This window comes from Parambassis ranga, chromosome 7, assembly GCF_900634625.1.
Source record: "Parambassis ranga chromosome 7, fParRan2.1, whole genome shotgun sequence".
NCBI lineage: Eukaryota > Metazoa > Chordata > Actinopteri > Ambassidae > Parambassis > Parambassis ranga.
Genome location: NC_041028.1, coordinates 16,821,411 through 16,835,946, shown reverse-complemented (window position 1 = coordinate 16,835,946; position 14,536 = coordinate 16,821,411). Strand labels below are relative to the sequence as shown.

The window sequence follows — 14,536 nt, the reverse complement described above, 5'->3', positions numbered from 1 at the left end:
AAGTCACACTACAACACTCTCACTCCTGCAAATGATTAAATGCCATGTTGTTAGGACGATAGTGAGCCTGCTGCAGCACCTGTCACATGTATTTCTTCCTTTTAGGGAGTAAAATATATAAAGAGAGTAGATGTCTTTTTTTTTGCTTGTTCAAGAGAGAAAAACGTCAGATTGTTGTGGTATCAGACACAAATTGATATCTATGTTTGTGCACAGTACCTGTTGGGATGAAGCGTGTTCACCTGGGTGAAAATAAATGCACACACACACAGACACACAAACACACAGACACGCTTACACTGGCTGACCTGAGCAACATGGCATTGAGCATTCTGTCAGCTCATGTTATCATCACTGAGGGAAGTGACATCGACTGAACCTGGGTCTGCTGTGTGTGTGGGTGCTGTGTTGCTCCCAGCTGATTTGTTAGACAGGTCAGTCATGATGGTGGTGCTGGGCCAGCCCCTCTCTCTGATCAATTTTAAGCATACAGTCACACAAATAGATGCACAGACCTTGTGTGCATAAATGTAAAGATGCAGTAAACAAGTGTCAAATATGGAATCACTGCTCGGTGTGACCACCCATCGGGGTGTATGCAGTTTTGTGCATGTGCACAATGATGTGCTGGGAAGATAATGATATGTGAATGGAGAGGTTTTAAAGCCTGCAGTCAAACCACTAAATGTCTGACAGTTCGGCTGTCCCAAAGAATCTTTTTATCTATTTATTTAGGCGTAGATTATATGGCGAAAAACATCTGCCTTTTAATCTTAAACACACAAACACTTGTCATATAAGATGATAGACAAGGTTAAAAGTACACACATTTTATTAATATGAGTGTTTTTATTCCCTTTTAATAGTATTTGAATCTAGAGTTCTTACATTTAATGTTTTACAGAAGATATCTCAAGTAACTTTTGTCCCGTTTTCTGACAGTGCACTGTTGTCCGTTTTAGCACATTTAGTTCACAATCTATAATATCATCAATGCTGTCTGTGGAGGAAGTCACGACAATTCTCACCAGGCGGAAAAACTCCCTTTGAAATAATGAATTCGGTTCTCATGTGTACTTGGAGAGTGAAACTTTTACTTGCTAGTATAACTGCAAAGATTCACACAACATGTGGTACTTGCAGAGTTCAGCCATACACACACACACACACACACACACACACCACTGCTGCTACTACTTGAATTTTTATGATCATGTCTTTGTCTTTCCATCACTGAACTCACATCCTTTCATATCAACGACCTTGTCTACCTGAGTGTTCTTAACCCAGCCTGTCCTGACTCCCCCTAAGTAAAATTGTGGTCTTAAGTCTCCGTGTATCTCCAGTACATCATGTTCATCCTCAGCACAGACACTCTTGGCTCTTTTGGCTTAAGCTGAAGCAGCCCAAATTTCTTGTCCAGCGTGCCAAAACAGGGGATTTTAGAGCTTATTGGATGCACAGCTCCTCCTGCAATCAAAGCTTCTCTCTCAGTGGCCGAGTCTCTGTTCTGTGGACAGCAAACATGTCTTGCAGGACAAATGCACTCTTCCTCACCACACATGTAATTAATGTTAACTAAAGGACTAAACTAAGCACAGCGACACACATGGAGTTTCTGAAAGAGCAAATCTTTGTGTCCTCGTTTTGTGGTTGTAAATAAAGTGACTTTTATGCACATTATTTAGATTCAAAGACAACACAAATGGTGCTATATGCAAATATAATGTATGTACATATGTTTAAGGGCCATATAAAATATAAGATATAGATGAAATCTAGAGTATATATATATATATATATATATATATATATATATATATATATATATTCATTGAAGTTTGTAATACTGACAGATGTCTCGTCCAATTACAGAAAAACAGACCTCCCAAAGGGCTCAGTGTAACAGGGTGGGTTTTTTCAGCTAATTTCGGCTTGTTGACATTAGTTATTATGAAGCAAAGTTAATTTTCATCAACATATGGTATTAGATTTTTCAGTTGTGAACTTTTTTGTGAGCATTTCTGTGAAATTATGTGTTTTTTTTGTACACATGAAATAACAAGGAAGCTGTGACAGTGGTTACTGAAGTGTAATATTACACGGTGGCTTCTCAGCTTGTATGTGTGAAATTCTTACTGTAGCGTTTTCAGATTTAAGAGTTATTTTCTGACTACAAAAGATTTATAATACATCAGTGTGACAATGTTGCGTTGAAAATAAGTGAGCTTTAGTGGCTATGATGAATACAAGCACCTTCACACTCAAGAGGGTTAACAGGCTCCGGATGGCACATAGTGTAAAGGGTTAATGAATAGTAAGTTTAAGTGTAGTGTGGTATAACGAATATGCATTATATAGTATAACTTACTGTATAAGCTGTTCTCCTGGTAATGCGTTATCAGAAGCTATGGTCCTTCAATAGCAGGAATTAAACAGTCTGGGAATAGTTGGATTAGTTTTAATATTGAATTTTATTGACCAGCTAACACAATAATCTTTATGTAAAAGTGAAATGTAATATCCATCAGTGATTAAATCTCTCCTTGTAGCTGTTTCACAGAAAAAGCCATAATCCAGCTGAAGTGAAGCTGTGTGTGTGTGTGTGTGTGTGTGTCCCTACAACATTTTGTACATGGGTTTATTTTACAGTGCTAAATTTGACACATCTCACAGCTTTGTGTGTTACTCTCCAATGTGCACTTTCCTCTATTTTGTGTGCAAATCTGTGTATGTGTGTGTTTGTATGCTTTTTGTACATGTTTGTTATGTGAGATCAGGTGAGCACTTCATTTGTTCTCTCCATTGTGCTGCAATAATCTCCATTCTTCACTCATGCCTTGTTGATAATCTGCCTTACACACTCACACACACACACAACAATGCAGTGGTTTACATTGTTGGCGCAAAGGGCAGGTGGGCCTAAAGCAGTGTGACTGTGTAAATACATTCATCTCCTTTAAACATATATAAGTACACTGTTTACTAAGCTAAGGGTGAACATTTCAGACATGTGTAAACAACAGCAGGGCAGAGCAAGAATGTTAAATTAGATGGAGGCAGGTGTGCGTGTGTGTGTGTGTGTGTGTGTGTGTGTGTGTGTGTGTGTGTGTGTGTGCTACAAACGCTCTTATCAGAGAGAAACAGCTCTGAATCATGGTGCTTGTTGACCTTTACAGGTCATCCGCCAGCCACTGCAGGCATACAGCACACAGGTTACACCAGATAACAATTAAGAGCCAGACAAAGAAAAGGCCTTTGTTAAAAAATAATAGTCACACAGCTGTTCATCTAAAGGATCAGGATAATTCTGTCTGACCAAAGCAGTGATTAGTTTTTTCTGTTTCAGCTAAAAAAACCTTTATTGAAAATACAACTTAAATGTAGAGACGTGGTTTGTGTCTGTTTATTTGTATCTCGTGTTAAATGGCCTGATTTGTTTTGGGCTGCAGCTGGTGTGCAGTATAGTAAATAGTCACAATTTACAGATGCCAAAAATCCTGCTTTTGTGAACTGAATGGCTTGTTGACACTGACGCGCACTCCCCAGTGTGTGCATCAAAAAAACAATGTCAGTGTGTCAGTGAGTGTGGAAAAAAGGATAAGCATGTCAGCAGCATGGAGGTTTTTACTGTCAGAAACTGCTAGCATAGTTGCTATGCAGGCTTTAAAAATGATATTTGATGATATTTGAAATGATATTCTTTGCAATTAGGAGAATAAATAAAATAAAATAAGCCCATTGACCATTTTGATATGAATAAACATAAACTATCATATACTTTCAAATATTTAGAAAAATGTTTATAATTCTAAAGTAGCCTGCAGTGATGAGTGATCAGTTGAAAATAAACAGGTGTAGTATCTCCTGGTGTAACTTTAATGCATTGATCAGCTATTGGGAATGAAAATGGGACAAAAAGCCAGGTGCATTCTGGATGTTGAAGTTTTTGTTCCTTGTTTTCCTCTGTTCTTTTTAATAATCTTTCTTTCCTCTTTAGGCAGTCTGCTGAGTATTTAACAAGTCTACCTTTCCACCCCTATAAGTGCTCTAACTGTCTTTAAACCAGCGCTGGCAGCAGTGTGTAATAATCCCTCTGTGAAACCGCTTGGCTGGCTGCCTGTCAGCAGTGTGGTTGGGGTCTGTGTACCGCTGCAGGTCTCACTGCCTGCATGTGTGGGTGTGAAGTCTGAGCCTGCGTGCTGCTGATGTCATCGGTGTCTTTCAGCGACCGCGTTTCTTTGTGCGTGCTGTCCGAGTGCGCTTCGCGTGCTGTGTGCGTCCTTTAAATCAACAAGAAGGGTTTAGCTTAATGGGCCCTAAAACCTGCCGACTCACTAACCTCCTGCTCGGTGAACTGGAGTGAGAAAGACAAGAGAGTGTTTGTGTGTGGGAGACACACAGAGAGAAGAGAAACGAGATACGTAGGAGAGGGAAATGTGTTTGTGTGAGAGGGTGAAAGAAAGTGAAATCATGTGTAAGCAATAGATGTGGATGGATATATACAAATTCAGAAACCTCTTTCCATTGCCAGACACATTGTTACCATGGAAACGTCTGGATGATGCAGAGAACATACAGTATGACTAAAAACTTTTATTTTTTAACCTTTGGTGAGATTCACCAATAAAATTATGATCATTTCTTTTCTATTTTTGCTGTTATTGAATTGTTATTATGACTGCTGTAAGCCTTTATGTTTGAGGGTGGACAGTGTGATTCGCTTCCACCCACAGACACATCCCTCCATAAATGATGGAGACCTTGAGTTCTCAGAAAACATCTGATGAGTTGTCATTTTGTACACAAAGTGTTCCAACCCAGGAAGCGGATAGGTATCTGCACCTGCACTTACATGTGAATTTAACATGTGCATTTTTTGGGGTTATTATCTTGTTGTCAGTGTATTCTGGTTCACTGGGTATATATTTAGTCAACTATGTGAAATCTTCTTTTAGTTGTGCAGATTTATAGAAGGACCAAAAATGTGTGTTATTTAATGGGTCACAGTGACGTTTGACCCACAATTTCTAATCATTTTATCTTTTGGTCTGATCATTTGTGCCAAAAATCTGCATTAGTTGACTTATATGTTTACAAATGAACATTTATTTTCTCCCTCCCTCTTCTTTCTTCCTTGCATTCTTTCCCTCTGTGCAGGAAACAGTAGAATATGCCTTCCTGATTATTTTCACAATAGAGACATTTCTGAAGATTATTGCCTACGGCCTGGTTATGCACCAAAACTCCTATGTCAGAAACGGCTGGAACATGCTGGACTTTGTCATCGTCATAGTGGGGTGAGTTCACGTAACATTCACTAAAACACACATTCACAGTTTATTTTTTTTAAACATATACTTCAACCAAACCAAAGACACTGTGTGTTACACTGAGACTCATGTTTGCACATGTGACCAGAAGCTATCCAGAGGTTTTATGCATCTGAATAGAATAGAATCTTTATTCTCATTGTCCATATTGCAATGAAGAATGGCACTTTGTTCCCTCGGGTCACAGATCTTGGGTCAAGTAAGGATCAAAACCACAACACATACGACCTTTTATGATGTATGTTTTGCAGTATTGTGCTATTGAGCTTGTTTGTTGTCCTGTTTGTGCTCCTTCTGTGTTATCAAATGGCATTTTTAGGATTGTATTGTGTATTGTAATATCTCATTTGAGGTTCCTTTGGTTACCTTTCGCCTGTGCTGCGTTCATAATTCAGTGAAACTGTACCGGAGTCGTCTGTTTTGTGTGGAACAACACTGGAGTTGCAGCGTTCAGCAGTCGTTACAAATGATGGACAGGATCGTTTAGTTGTTATCTGGTCAGATGGGCTGACAGAGTTTGTCAAATTGTTCCCTCCGGTTACATCAGATTTGTCTTCTGTGTTCACTCTCCCACTCACATGCTTTCTGTAAATCCTCACCTTCTGATTAGTCATGCCATGATGTCCCATATTCCCATCTGACTGGGGTCATCTACATGGTCTGCTGCTATGTTTTTCAATAGAATCATTTATATGAAAATGTGGAGGACGTGTTGTGCCTCAGAAGGTATGGAGGAACCTCTCCCGTCCAGCTGTCTTTGTGTTCGCCTGGTGGGCTCCGCCAGCAACATCCCACACATCCTAATTCAACATGTAGCTGTCCATCATTTGCCTCAGACTCTCAATCAAAAATAGATCACCAGCTTATAAATTCTCATCATGTCCAGTATCTGGAGAGCTGTGAGGTTTATGCAGATGCACAGTGCTTTGTGTTTGTGGTTTTCATCAGCAGACCACCTGCCTGCTGTAGGACTTCAATGTAAACTGTGATGGGCTGTGAAAAATCAAAGATAATTACAGGACATTACATGAAGCATATGTATCAGCAGACACACTTGCACCTGCACACACAGGTGTGAGTACAAACAGGACACATGTCTTTGTTGTTCCACTGTCTTGACTCTTTTGCTTTCATCTTTCCGCTTTGCTTTCTCTGCCTCTTTAATCTGCAGGTTGTTCAGCGTGGTTCTGGAGATGATAACCAAAGACGCTGACTCTGGCGGCCAGTCCGGAGGCAAACCGGGAGGGTTTGATGTCAAGGCCCTTCGAGCCTTTCGCGTCCTACGACCTCTTCGCCTTGTCTCTGGAGTTCCCAGTGAGTCTCTGACTTCAAATCATAGGTTCTGCTGCCCCAAGTGACCTCTAATATAGCTACAACATTAAGAGAAACACTGGCTGATTGGCATGTGTTGATGAGGGAACATATACCTCTAAAGATGCATGTAACCATGGAGACTGGCAAGGCAGCAGCATCCACAAAAAATCAATTCAAGAGAACAGAAATATGAAGAAGTCTTAAAAAATATCTCTATATATAAACTTTATAATACTTTATTATTCAGTCACTCCAAATGAAATTCTGAGGAAGACATCTGTCTCATCACACAGGAGATGCTGCTCCTTCTTTCACTGTTTCTGTTTTCAGCAGTCATATGACCTTACATCAACACATGGCCTGTGTCTGCGTTCTTTGAGTTGCCATGGAAACACACCATTCTCTGGTCTTGAGGTGGAGAAGGACCTCTGGGAGAGATGAAGATCTTACTGAGATGAAATGACATTTTCACTTCTGCTGGAGTCTAACACTTGTCTTCTCTGGTGCGGTTGAATTAAGCCATGATATTTCAGCGTGTTTGCCGATGGCACAGAGGGCGGTTTGATGGCACTTGTGTCTAATCAGTGGTATCATGGAGAATTTTTATATGGATGATGCCACTGACAACATGACAGATAGAGTGCATGTGTGCTTGTCTTTTCTGTACATACAGCTGTGTGTGTGTTCTGCAGTAATACAGTAGGCGCACATACCAGAAGCCCATTGATTATTTTTGATTTAGTTAATATCCTGTTGTTACTTGTCTCGGGTTTCTCTCTCTGAATATAATTTCTGTGTAACTTTACAGGTTTACAGGTGGTTTTAAATTCCATCATTAAAGCCATGGTTCCCCTGCTTCACATTGCTCTCCTGGTCCTTTTTGTTATTATCATCTACGCCATCATCGGCCTGGAGCTTTTTATTGGCAAAATGCACGCTACTTGCTACGTCATCCAATCAGGTGAGACTGTTTTCACTTTATTTTGATTTTGTTTATTTTTTTTTAATAATGAGACTTTTTACACTTTAAAGTCCCACACACAGCCCACGGTGTAAGAGGCTTCAGCATTTAATCCCTGAATGAATGGACACCGTGTATGTGAATGGTGACAAGCTGTTGAAAATAGGACAGGACAACAGATGGTGGTAAATCTAGTGATTAAATGACTAATATCTGGCTATTATGTAAACATGTTTGACCTTTGCTCTGGCACTGTTTCCATGTTACGTGGCCTTATTATTAAAGAAATAAGGATATGTAGACGGATGTTACAAATGTCAACACAGGAAGCATCGTGCTCTAAAATGGCAGGTGCAGATTAAGTCATGGTGATTTTTAAGCTGTACCGCAGAACGCCAACAATTATCATGATGTGTCGCTCTCCCTTTTATCACACACCCACTCATGCACCTTCTCTTCTTCTTTCCCCTCTTCCTGCTTTCATCCTTTTGCTTGTTGACGTCAGGAAAAGCATTGTAGACTTAAGTCAAGAGAGGCCATGATAGAGCGATATAGAAATTCCCTTTAATCCCACTCGCCGGTGTCTGCTCGCAGGCACTGAGAAAGGCACTTAGCTTGTGTGGGTAGGGGTAGCATGCATTTGAAGCTGGACAATGCTGCATGTGTGTGTATATGCACTGTTTATATTCTTTGAAGGGCTATGTTTTGTAGCAGGTATTGATGTATCATTTTTTGTTTACATAGAAGATTACAATATGTTTACATAGAAACTTCCAGTTTGCACTTTAAAACATCACAGACAAGCTTGTTACACTCATCGACATAATGACACCATTTTGTTGTTATTTTCTACCTATCTCTCATACATGGCCTCCCAAAAACATACAAGAGGTCTGTATTTGCTTATATGTATTGGAATAATGTGCAACAGTAATGCATGTGATAAGAGCCGTCTTTGTACTGACAAGGTGATATTTGATGTCACATCCAGACGTATGGTCTACACTTTCAGTGAATAATTACATCTTCCAGATACAACACATGGTTATGGTTGTTATGGTTATGGTTATCCTGGATGGCAAGAACAACTGTGAAGGTCCATGCTAGAAGGCAGGCATGCAGGGTGGTGTAACTAGCACTGGACTTCACTTTCACCCAAGATTTTTTTTTGGGTTAGACATTATGTGAAGTTATTCAGAAACACCACTAACCAGCAGACTCACTCGTCTTTCTCCATGCTTCCAGGTGCCCTCGCAGAAGAAGAGCCCACACCATGCGCTGTGTCAGGGCACGGCCGTCGATGTCTGCTCAATGGCACAGCTTGCCGAGAAGGCTGGCAAGGACCCAACAATGGCATTACCAACTTTGACAATTTTTTGTTCGCCATGCTCACTGTGTTCCAGTGCATCACCATGGAAGGCTGGACTGATGTCCTCTACTGGGTAATCTGCATCAAAACTGCTCTGATGAATCCCAAACAGGGCACCATGTGTTTGTTGTATTGAGCCATGTGTTGCAAAAAAGAGACAGAAGCTTTTAAAAATAGTGTATCTTGACAAAATAAGTAAAAATTACAGCATCTTATTCATGTGATTCATCCAAACTCCTGCTGATGATTGGGCCAATAAATTGCCTTGTTTTCAGGTTACATTTAGAACCTTTAAGGGATTGTAGCATTATAGTTTTATGAATCCCATTGCCACATATACAGATATATACATTATACAGAGAAGGAATATTATTTTTAATAGCACCTTAAAGTGTGTATTGTATTATTATATTTACACACTACTGTAAAATGGGGCAAAATGTGAGACAGAGCAGCTGTAGGTAATGATCTCAAAAATAATGATCTTTAATCTGTAAAATTTTAAAACCTGTGTTTCTCCTATGCTATATTTTTCTTTAAAGGGAGGTCTTCTTTTACAGGGTTAACCATCACCCTACTTAAAAAGTTTTTTAAATGTAAAAAAGCTTCCCAACCCTCAGCTTCTCATTAGCAAAAACAGCTTTTAATTAAGCAAAACGCTGACAGTCCACCCACATCCTTTTATATGGGGAGACCCTCATGTATGGAATAATGAACCTCTTCCTCTTCTCTTTCTTTCTTTCAGACCCTCACTCTCTCTGTCTCTCTCACACACTCTTTACTGCCGTATGTGTTACCATGGCAATTCCACACATACAGCTGAGAATGAGGTGAAAGGAAGGAAATTAGAAATGAAAGAATCATAAATACACAGATGCATAAATTAAATTACAACTTTGACCTTTTCTTCCAGAAATACTGAAAATTCCAATAAAAAGGTGGAATGACTGGGTGTATATACGAAGGATGTTATAACCTTTTATATCCAGTGCTGGTGTTGTCACATCCTTGAGCTATGCAAGATGTTTGTACCTGAAGTTATGTCACTGTGACACTAATAATACCTGTAGGTTTTAGAAGCTGAGGTGACAGAAGTCACAGGATCGGTATCAGTGGCATGATTATGGTCTCGTTGCATGCTGGTGTCTCTGGTGGGAACTCGTCACCATGGAAACACAGAAAATAGAGAGCAAGTCTGCATTAAGAGTTTTTATGATTTGAAGTGACACAAAGGTGTGAAAGGATGACAGCAGTACCTGGTTCAGACTTTGACAACATTCACCAACACAACCTACCTGCATGTGTAGCGAGCTTCTCATCTGTAGTTCTTGGGGTGATAGCTGATGGCTAGATGCTCATTGAACAAATTGGAATGACAAAAAGGGAGAAGATACAGTAACTGTGACCCGACTAATCCTGATTTTTTTTCTTTGCCTGTGCAGATGAACGACGCAATGGGCTTTGAGCTGCCGTGGGTCTACTTTGTCAGTCTGGTCATCTTTGGATCCTTCTTTGTTCTGAACCTGGTGTTGGGTGTGTTGAGTGGGTAGGTTCTATGATTCTGTATGAATCGTGCTTCTGACTATATTCTTGTTTGCTGCAAATGCAGAATCTAAATAACACATTAATAATTTGCTTAAAGCAACACTATGGAGTTTTTCAGCCTCCAAACTGTATTTCTAAAATCACTATGATGGTCCATCAGCTCACAACAGATTGCATGACACCTTCATCTTTGCTGGAGAGTGTCTGTATTACCTGCACTGGAACTAGGAAACTTTGGGGTTCGGATAGGAACCTGTACCTTAAAAGGACTACAAAATATTTCTACTTTACGACATACGTTACATCCACAAACAGAGTTGGCAGCAAAGTTTAAAGTCATGGCTGAAGCAGCAAATAAACGGAAGAAAGTGTTGAAATGAGTAAGGAATCCAAACTTTATATCCACTTAGTCATTTATTTGGAACTTGTGGCAGCCATACTGAACACACAGCCACGCATCCATGTTTGACATCATGCTTTTTCTCTCCAGAGAGTTTTCCAAAGAGCGAGAGAAGGCCAAGGCTCGAGGTGATTTCCAGAAGCTACGTGAGAAGCAGCAGCTGGAAGAAGACCTGAAGGGCTACCTGGACTGGATCACCCAAGCTGAGGACATCGACCCCGAGAATGAGGAGGAGGGAGACGAGGAGGGCAAGCGTAATCGTGAGTTAGCTGGGTTTTATTCATATTGTCCGACGTGACAACATGTGCCTTTTTTCCATACACACAGTGGCTTCACTGACATGTTGGATGCACATATTCACCATTGAAGGAATACTTCCTTTGCCCTCACACCTTTGTGCACAGTACACAGCGTGTGAAAACAACCAAATGATGAAAAAAAGGACTGGGTTAAAGTGAGGGGTTGTTGTGTTAAGAGGTATTAGATGCTCATTTGAATAAAGAGCACTGCAACATGCACTTCAGTAGAAGAAAGATTTAATTGTGGTCAGCAGTAAAAGGCTTCTTGGTCTCACCTTCACTCCTTACACAGTAAATAGATGCATGTTTGTGAAAACACCACACACATCCCTTTGTTGTTCACAGATGAGTCAGAAAGTGGATTTTAAACCTACGTTACATGATGTCAGAGTGCTTATATCATGGCCGACTGCCCAAAGGCTCCTTCACAGTTTCCGTTGTTCACCATCATGCATCTGATTATTCATGATAGATATTTTTCATGGCACCTATTTAGCAGTTCTCATTTGTAGGCGATCACAGAGATATGGACAATGGATGCAGCTGCGACTGTTTGTTTTTTTCTCTCTCACCGGTGTGTATAGTAGTGTGTGTTCAGTCACATAATGCCTGATCGCAGTGGCATGTCCGGACCTTTTTTTTTACTGGGGTAGCCCTAGTGGGGCACTTGAGTATGCAAGGGTGGCTTGTTTAGCCTTCTTCTTTGTGTTTTCCTGAGTACTATCTCTATTCTCATGGCACATGCATTCAACTCAAACTTCCCCATCTGAGCGGGGTGGCCAATCAGATTCCAGGGGTGGCACGTGCTACCCCCAGGCCTTATTACAATAAGGAAAGATCATCTGAAAAGGAACAGGATTTATTAGTGAGCCATCAGTGTCATCCCAGAGTTTAGGTGCTGGTGGTGTTTGTGGTGCAACTGATGGAGATTTCAGGATGAGGTGGAGGTGTGGGGAGGAGGAATGCACAAAAAGACAGACTGAACCATGCAATGAGATTAAAAAGAGACCTTTGTGGCTGAAAGACAGAGGACAAGAAGATCAGTTGACCAGGGAAGTGCTGTTAGATTGAGAATAGAGGTGAGTTTGACAGGACTGAGGCATGAACTAGATTATGATGTCAGAAGATGTTTTTCAGGGTCGGTGTGGCTCTAATGAGCAGTGATCGTATTTTTGAAGGTGACTATAAAGACCATGTTTACATAACGAGCACCCTCCTTGTGAAAGTGTCAGTTTTAACTCAAGCTGTGACCTTCACTAAACCTAACTGAGTAGTTTTGATGGCTAAATGTCACCAAACAGCAAATGAAAAACGAAACAGACATTTGCTATGAGACGCACCTGTTTTCAGAGTGTGCTCTGCCTTTTATAGTCAGCCGGCCCACCACACAGGCTCTTTAATCCAACAGACCTTTGTTCTGGGTAGCTAACCTTTCAAAGCTTTGTCAGCGTACTCACTTAAAGCTTCATTGTACCAGTTTTTGCCAAGGGATAAAGAGGAATGTCTAAACTCCGAGGGGAAGAAGCCATTGTTCATATCTAAGCTAGTGACCTAGAAATGGCAAATGCCATTCATAATAGGGGCTTGACATTTGAATTTGAAACAATACATTGAATCGATGACGTGAATGTGTCGATTTCAAATGACAAAATATATAATGATACATGTGGGTTTGTGTAAATCTTGGTGCAGTCTGAACACACACACACTCCTACCTGTCAGTTTTTGTGTCCTCCAGTAGTTGCCTTGCTTTTATACCACAGCTGCTGTTGCCGATCACTCTGAACTTTCTGTCCTGACTCCTACAGTGTGTGCGTGCCTTGTAAAGAACTGTCTGTAGATTGCTGCTAACATTAGTTTTCCTCCTTTTCTCCCCTTTGTTTCTTCATAGCGTCCTCTCTTGTTGCCAACAGTTCTTCTCTGCCTTCTTTTGTGTGTTTTTTTTTTGCTCTGTCCAGAATTAAAACACAGTACAGAATTAAACAGGGAAATATAAATGTTAATTAAGCCTGGTGTCTTATTTTAGATACTACTACTAAGCTATCTGTAAAACATAATGACGGCACAGTTACCACCACTGCCGTTTCTGTATTTGCTGCAGTTGTGTTGTATGTTTTAAAAATTGTCACACAGTGTTGTGAGTTGTTCTCATCAGTACTTATTGCTAAAAATGTGAAAGTATGAAAGTTACTAAAGCAACTTTCTTTCCATCATCCCATTTATGTGAACTGACTTCATGCTAAGAGTTAATATATTGTGTGAATTACACTGCAATAAGTCCATGCTATCGCAGACAGTTCAGGACAAGACGTTACTCTCTGGGCATGTGTGACTGTCAGTAGTTTGTAATGCAGCTTCTCTTGCCGTACATTCTTCTCTTCTCTTGTTCTGCTGTGTACTGACTCACTGCTTCCTCTGCTGTCTGGCTGTGTGAACTGCATGTTGATAATACCAAGGGGTCACGCTGGCTGACCTCACTGAGAAGAAGAAAGGAAAGTTTGGCTGGTTCACTCAGTCCACAGAGACACAGGGTAAATGTGTTTGTGTGCGCGAGTGTGTGACGTGTGTGCATTCTCCTCTGCATGATCACAAACACCTTTTCCATGACATGCATGTGCTTTGCTTCTGCTTTTTTTGTGCGTGCTTTGTTATATCATTACCTTCCATTCTTATCACCACCAGCTTCATTTCATCTTAACATATTCAGCTTTATCGCATCCAACTTCTGTCTCACCTCTCACAAGCATAATGGAAAGGGTAAAATGGGTTGGAGGATTAACCTGATGTTCTCTGCAAGGTAGAAAAATGTGTGCAGATTTTTATATTAATCAAGAACACAAACATGTGTGTCATAACTTTTAGTTTATTAAAAATACTATATTTATGAATGTATAATTATAAGTCATGTCGTGCTAGTGTCGATGCATACCTTTAAATTATATATGTTTTTATGTGATTAAAAATATTCTTTATTTTAATTATATTAATTATTTAATAACAAAAAGCTTTAGGCAAGGATGCAACTGACTTTAGACACACTTTAGATACACAATGTGAACAATGTCAGGACATTTTCCACGGCTTTGTCTGCAGATGTAGGAGGCTGCAGCATTAGGATTTCACACTTATACCACTAAAAACACAACAGCAGTATGATAAAGCTGTACATGCTGTCCATTTACTTTTGGCCACATAGTGTATTTCCTCGCAGTTTGCTACCACATCATGCACCTGACACTGCCTTTAACGAGTTAGCTAAAATCCAAGTGTTCCATTAATCCCATGACTCAGTCTCAGCGGACAGTAAAGTAAACA

The 14,536-nt window shown here is 40.2% G+C and overlaps 1 protein-coding gene across 1 annotated transcript in view; it reads left to right on the top strand.

Moving 5' to 3' along the window:
- cacna1db (calcium channel, voltage-dependent, L type, alpha 1D subunit, b) overlaps positions 1 to 14,536 on the top strand; it is a 52,187-nt gene that overhangs the window by 14,141 nt on the left and 23,510 nt on the right. Inside the window, exons 4-10 of the mRNA XM_028409326.1 lie at positions 5,161 to 5,300; positions 6,505 to 6,647; positions 7,456 to 7,608; positions 8,854 to 9,050; positions 10,420 to 10,523; positions 11,013 to 11,182; positions 13,678 to 13,752. Coding sequence (XP_028265127.1) covers positions 5,161 to 5,300; positions 6,505 to 6,647; positions 7,456 to 7,608; positions 8,854 to 9,050; positions 10,420 to 10,523; positions 11,013 to 11,182; positions 13,678 to 13,752 — 982 coding nt within the window. The remainder of the gene's footprint in view (positions 1 to 5,160; positions 5,301 to 6,504; positions 6,648 to 7,455; positions 7,609 to 8,853; positions 9,051 to 10,419; positions 10,524 to 11,012; positions 11,183 to 13,677; positions 13,753 to 14,536) is intronic.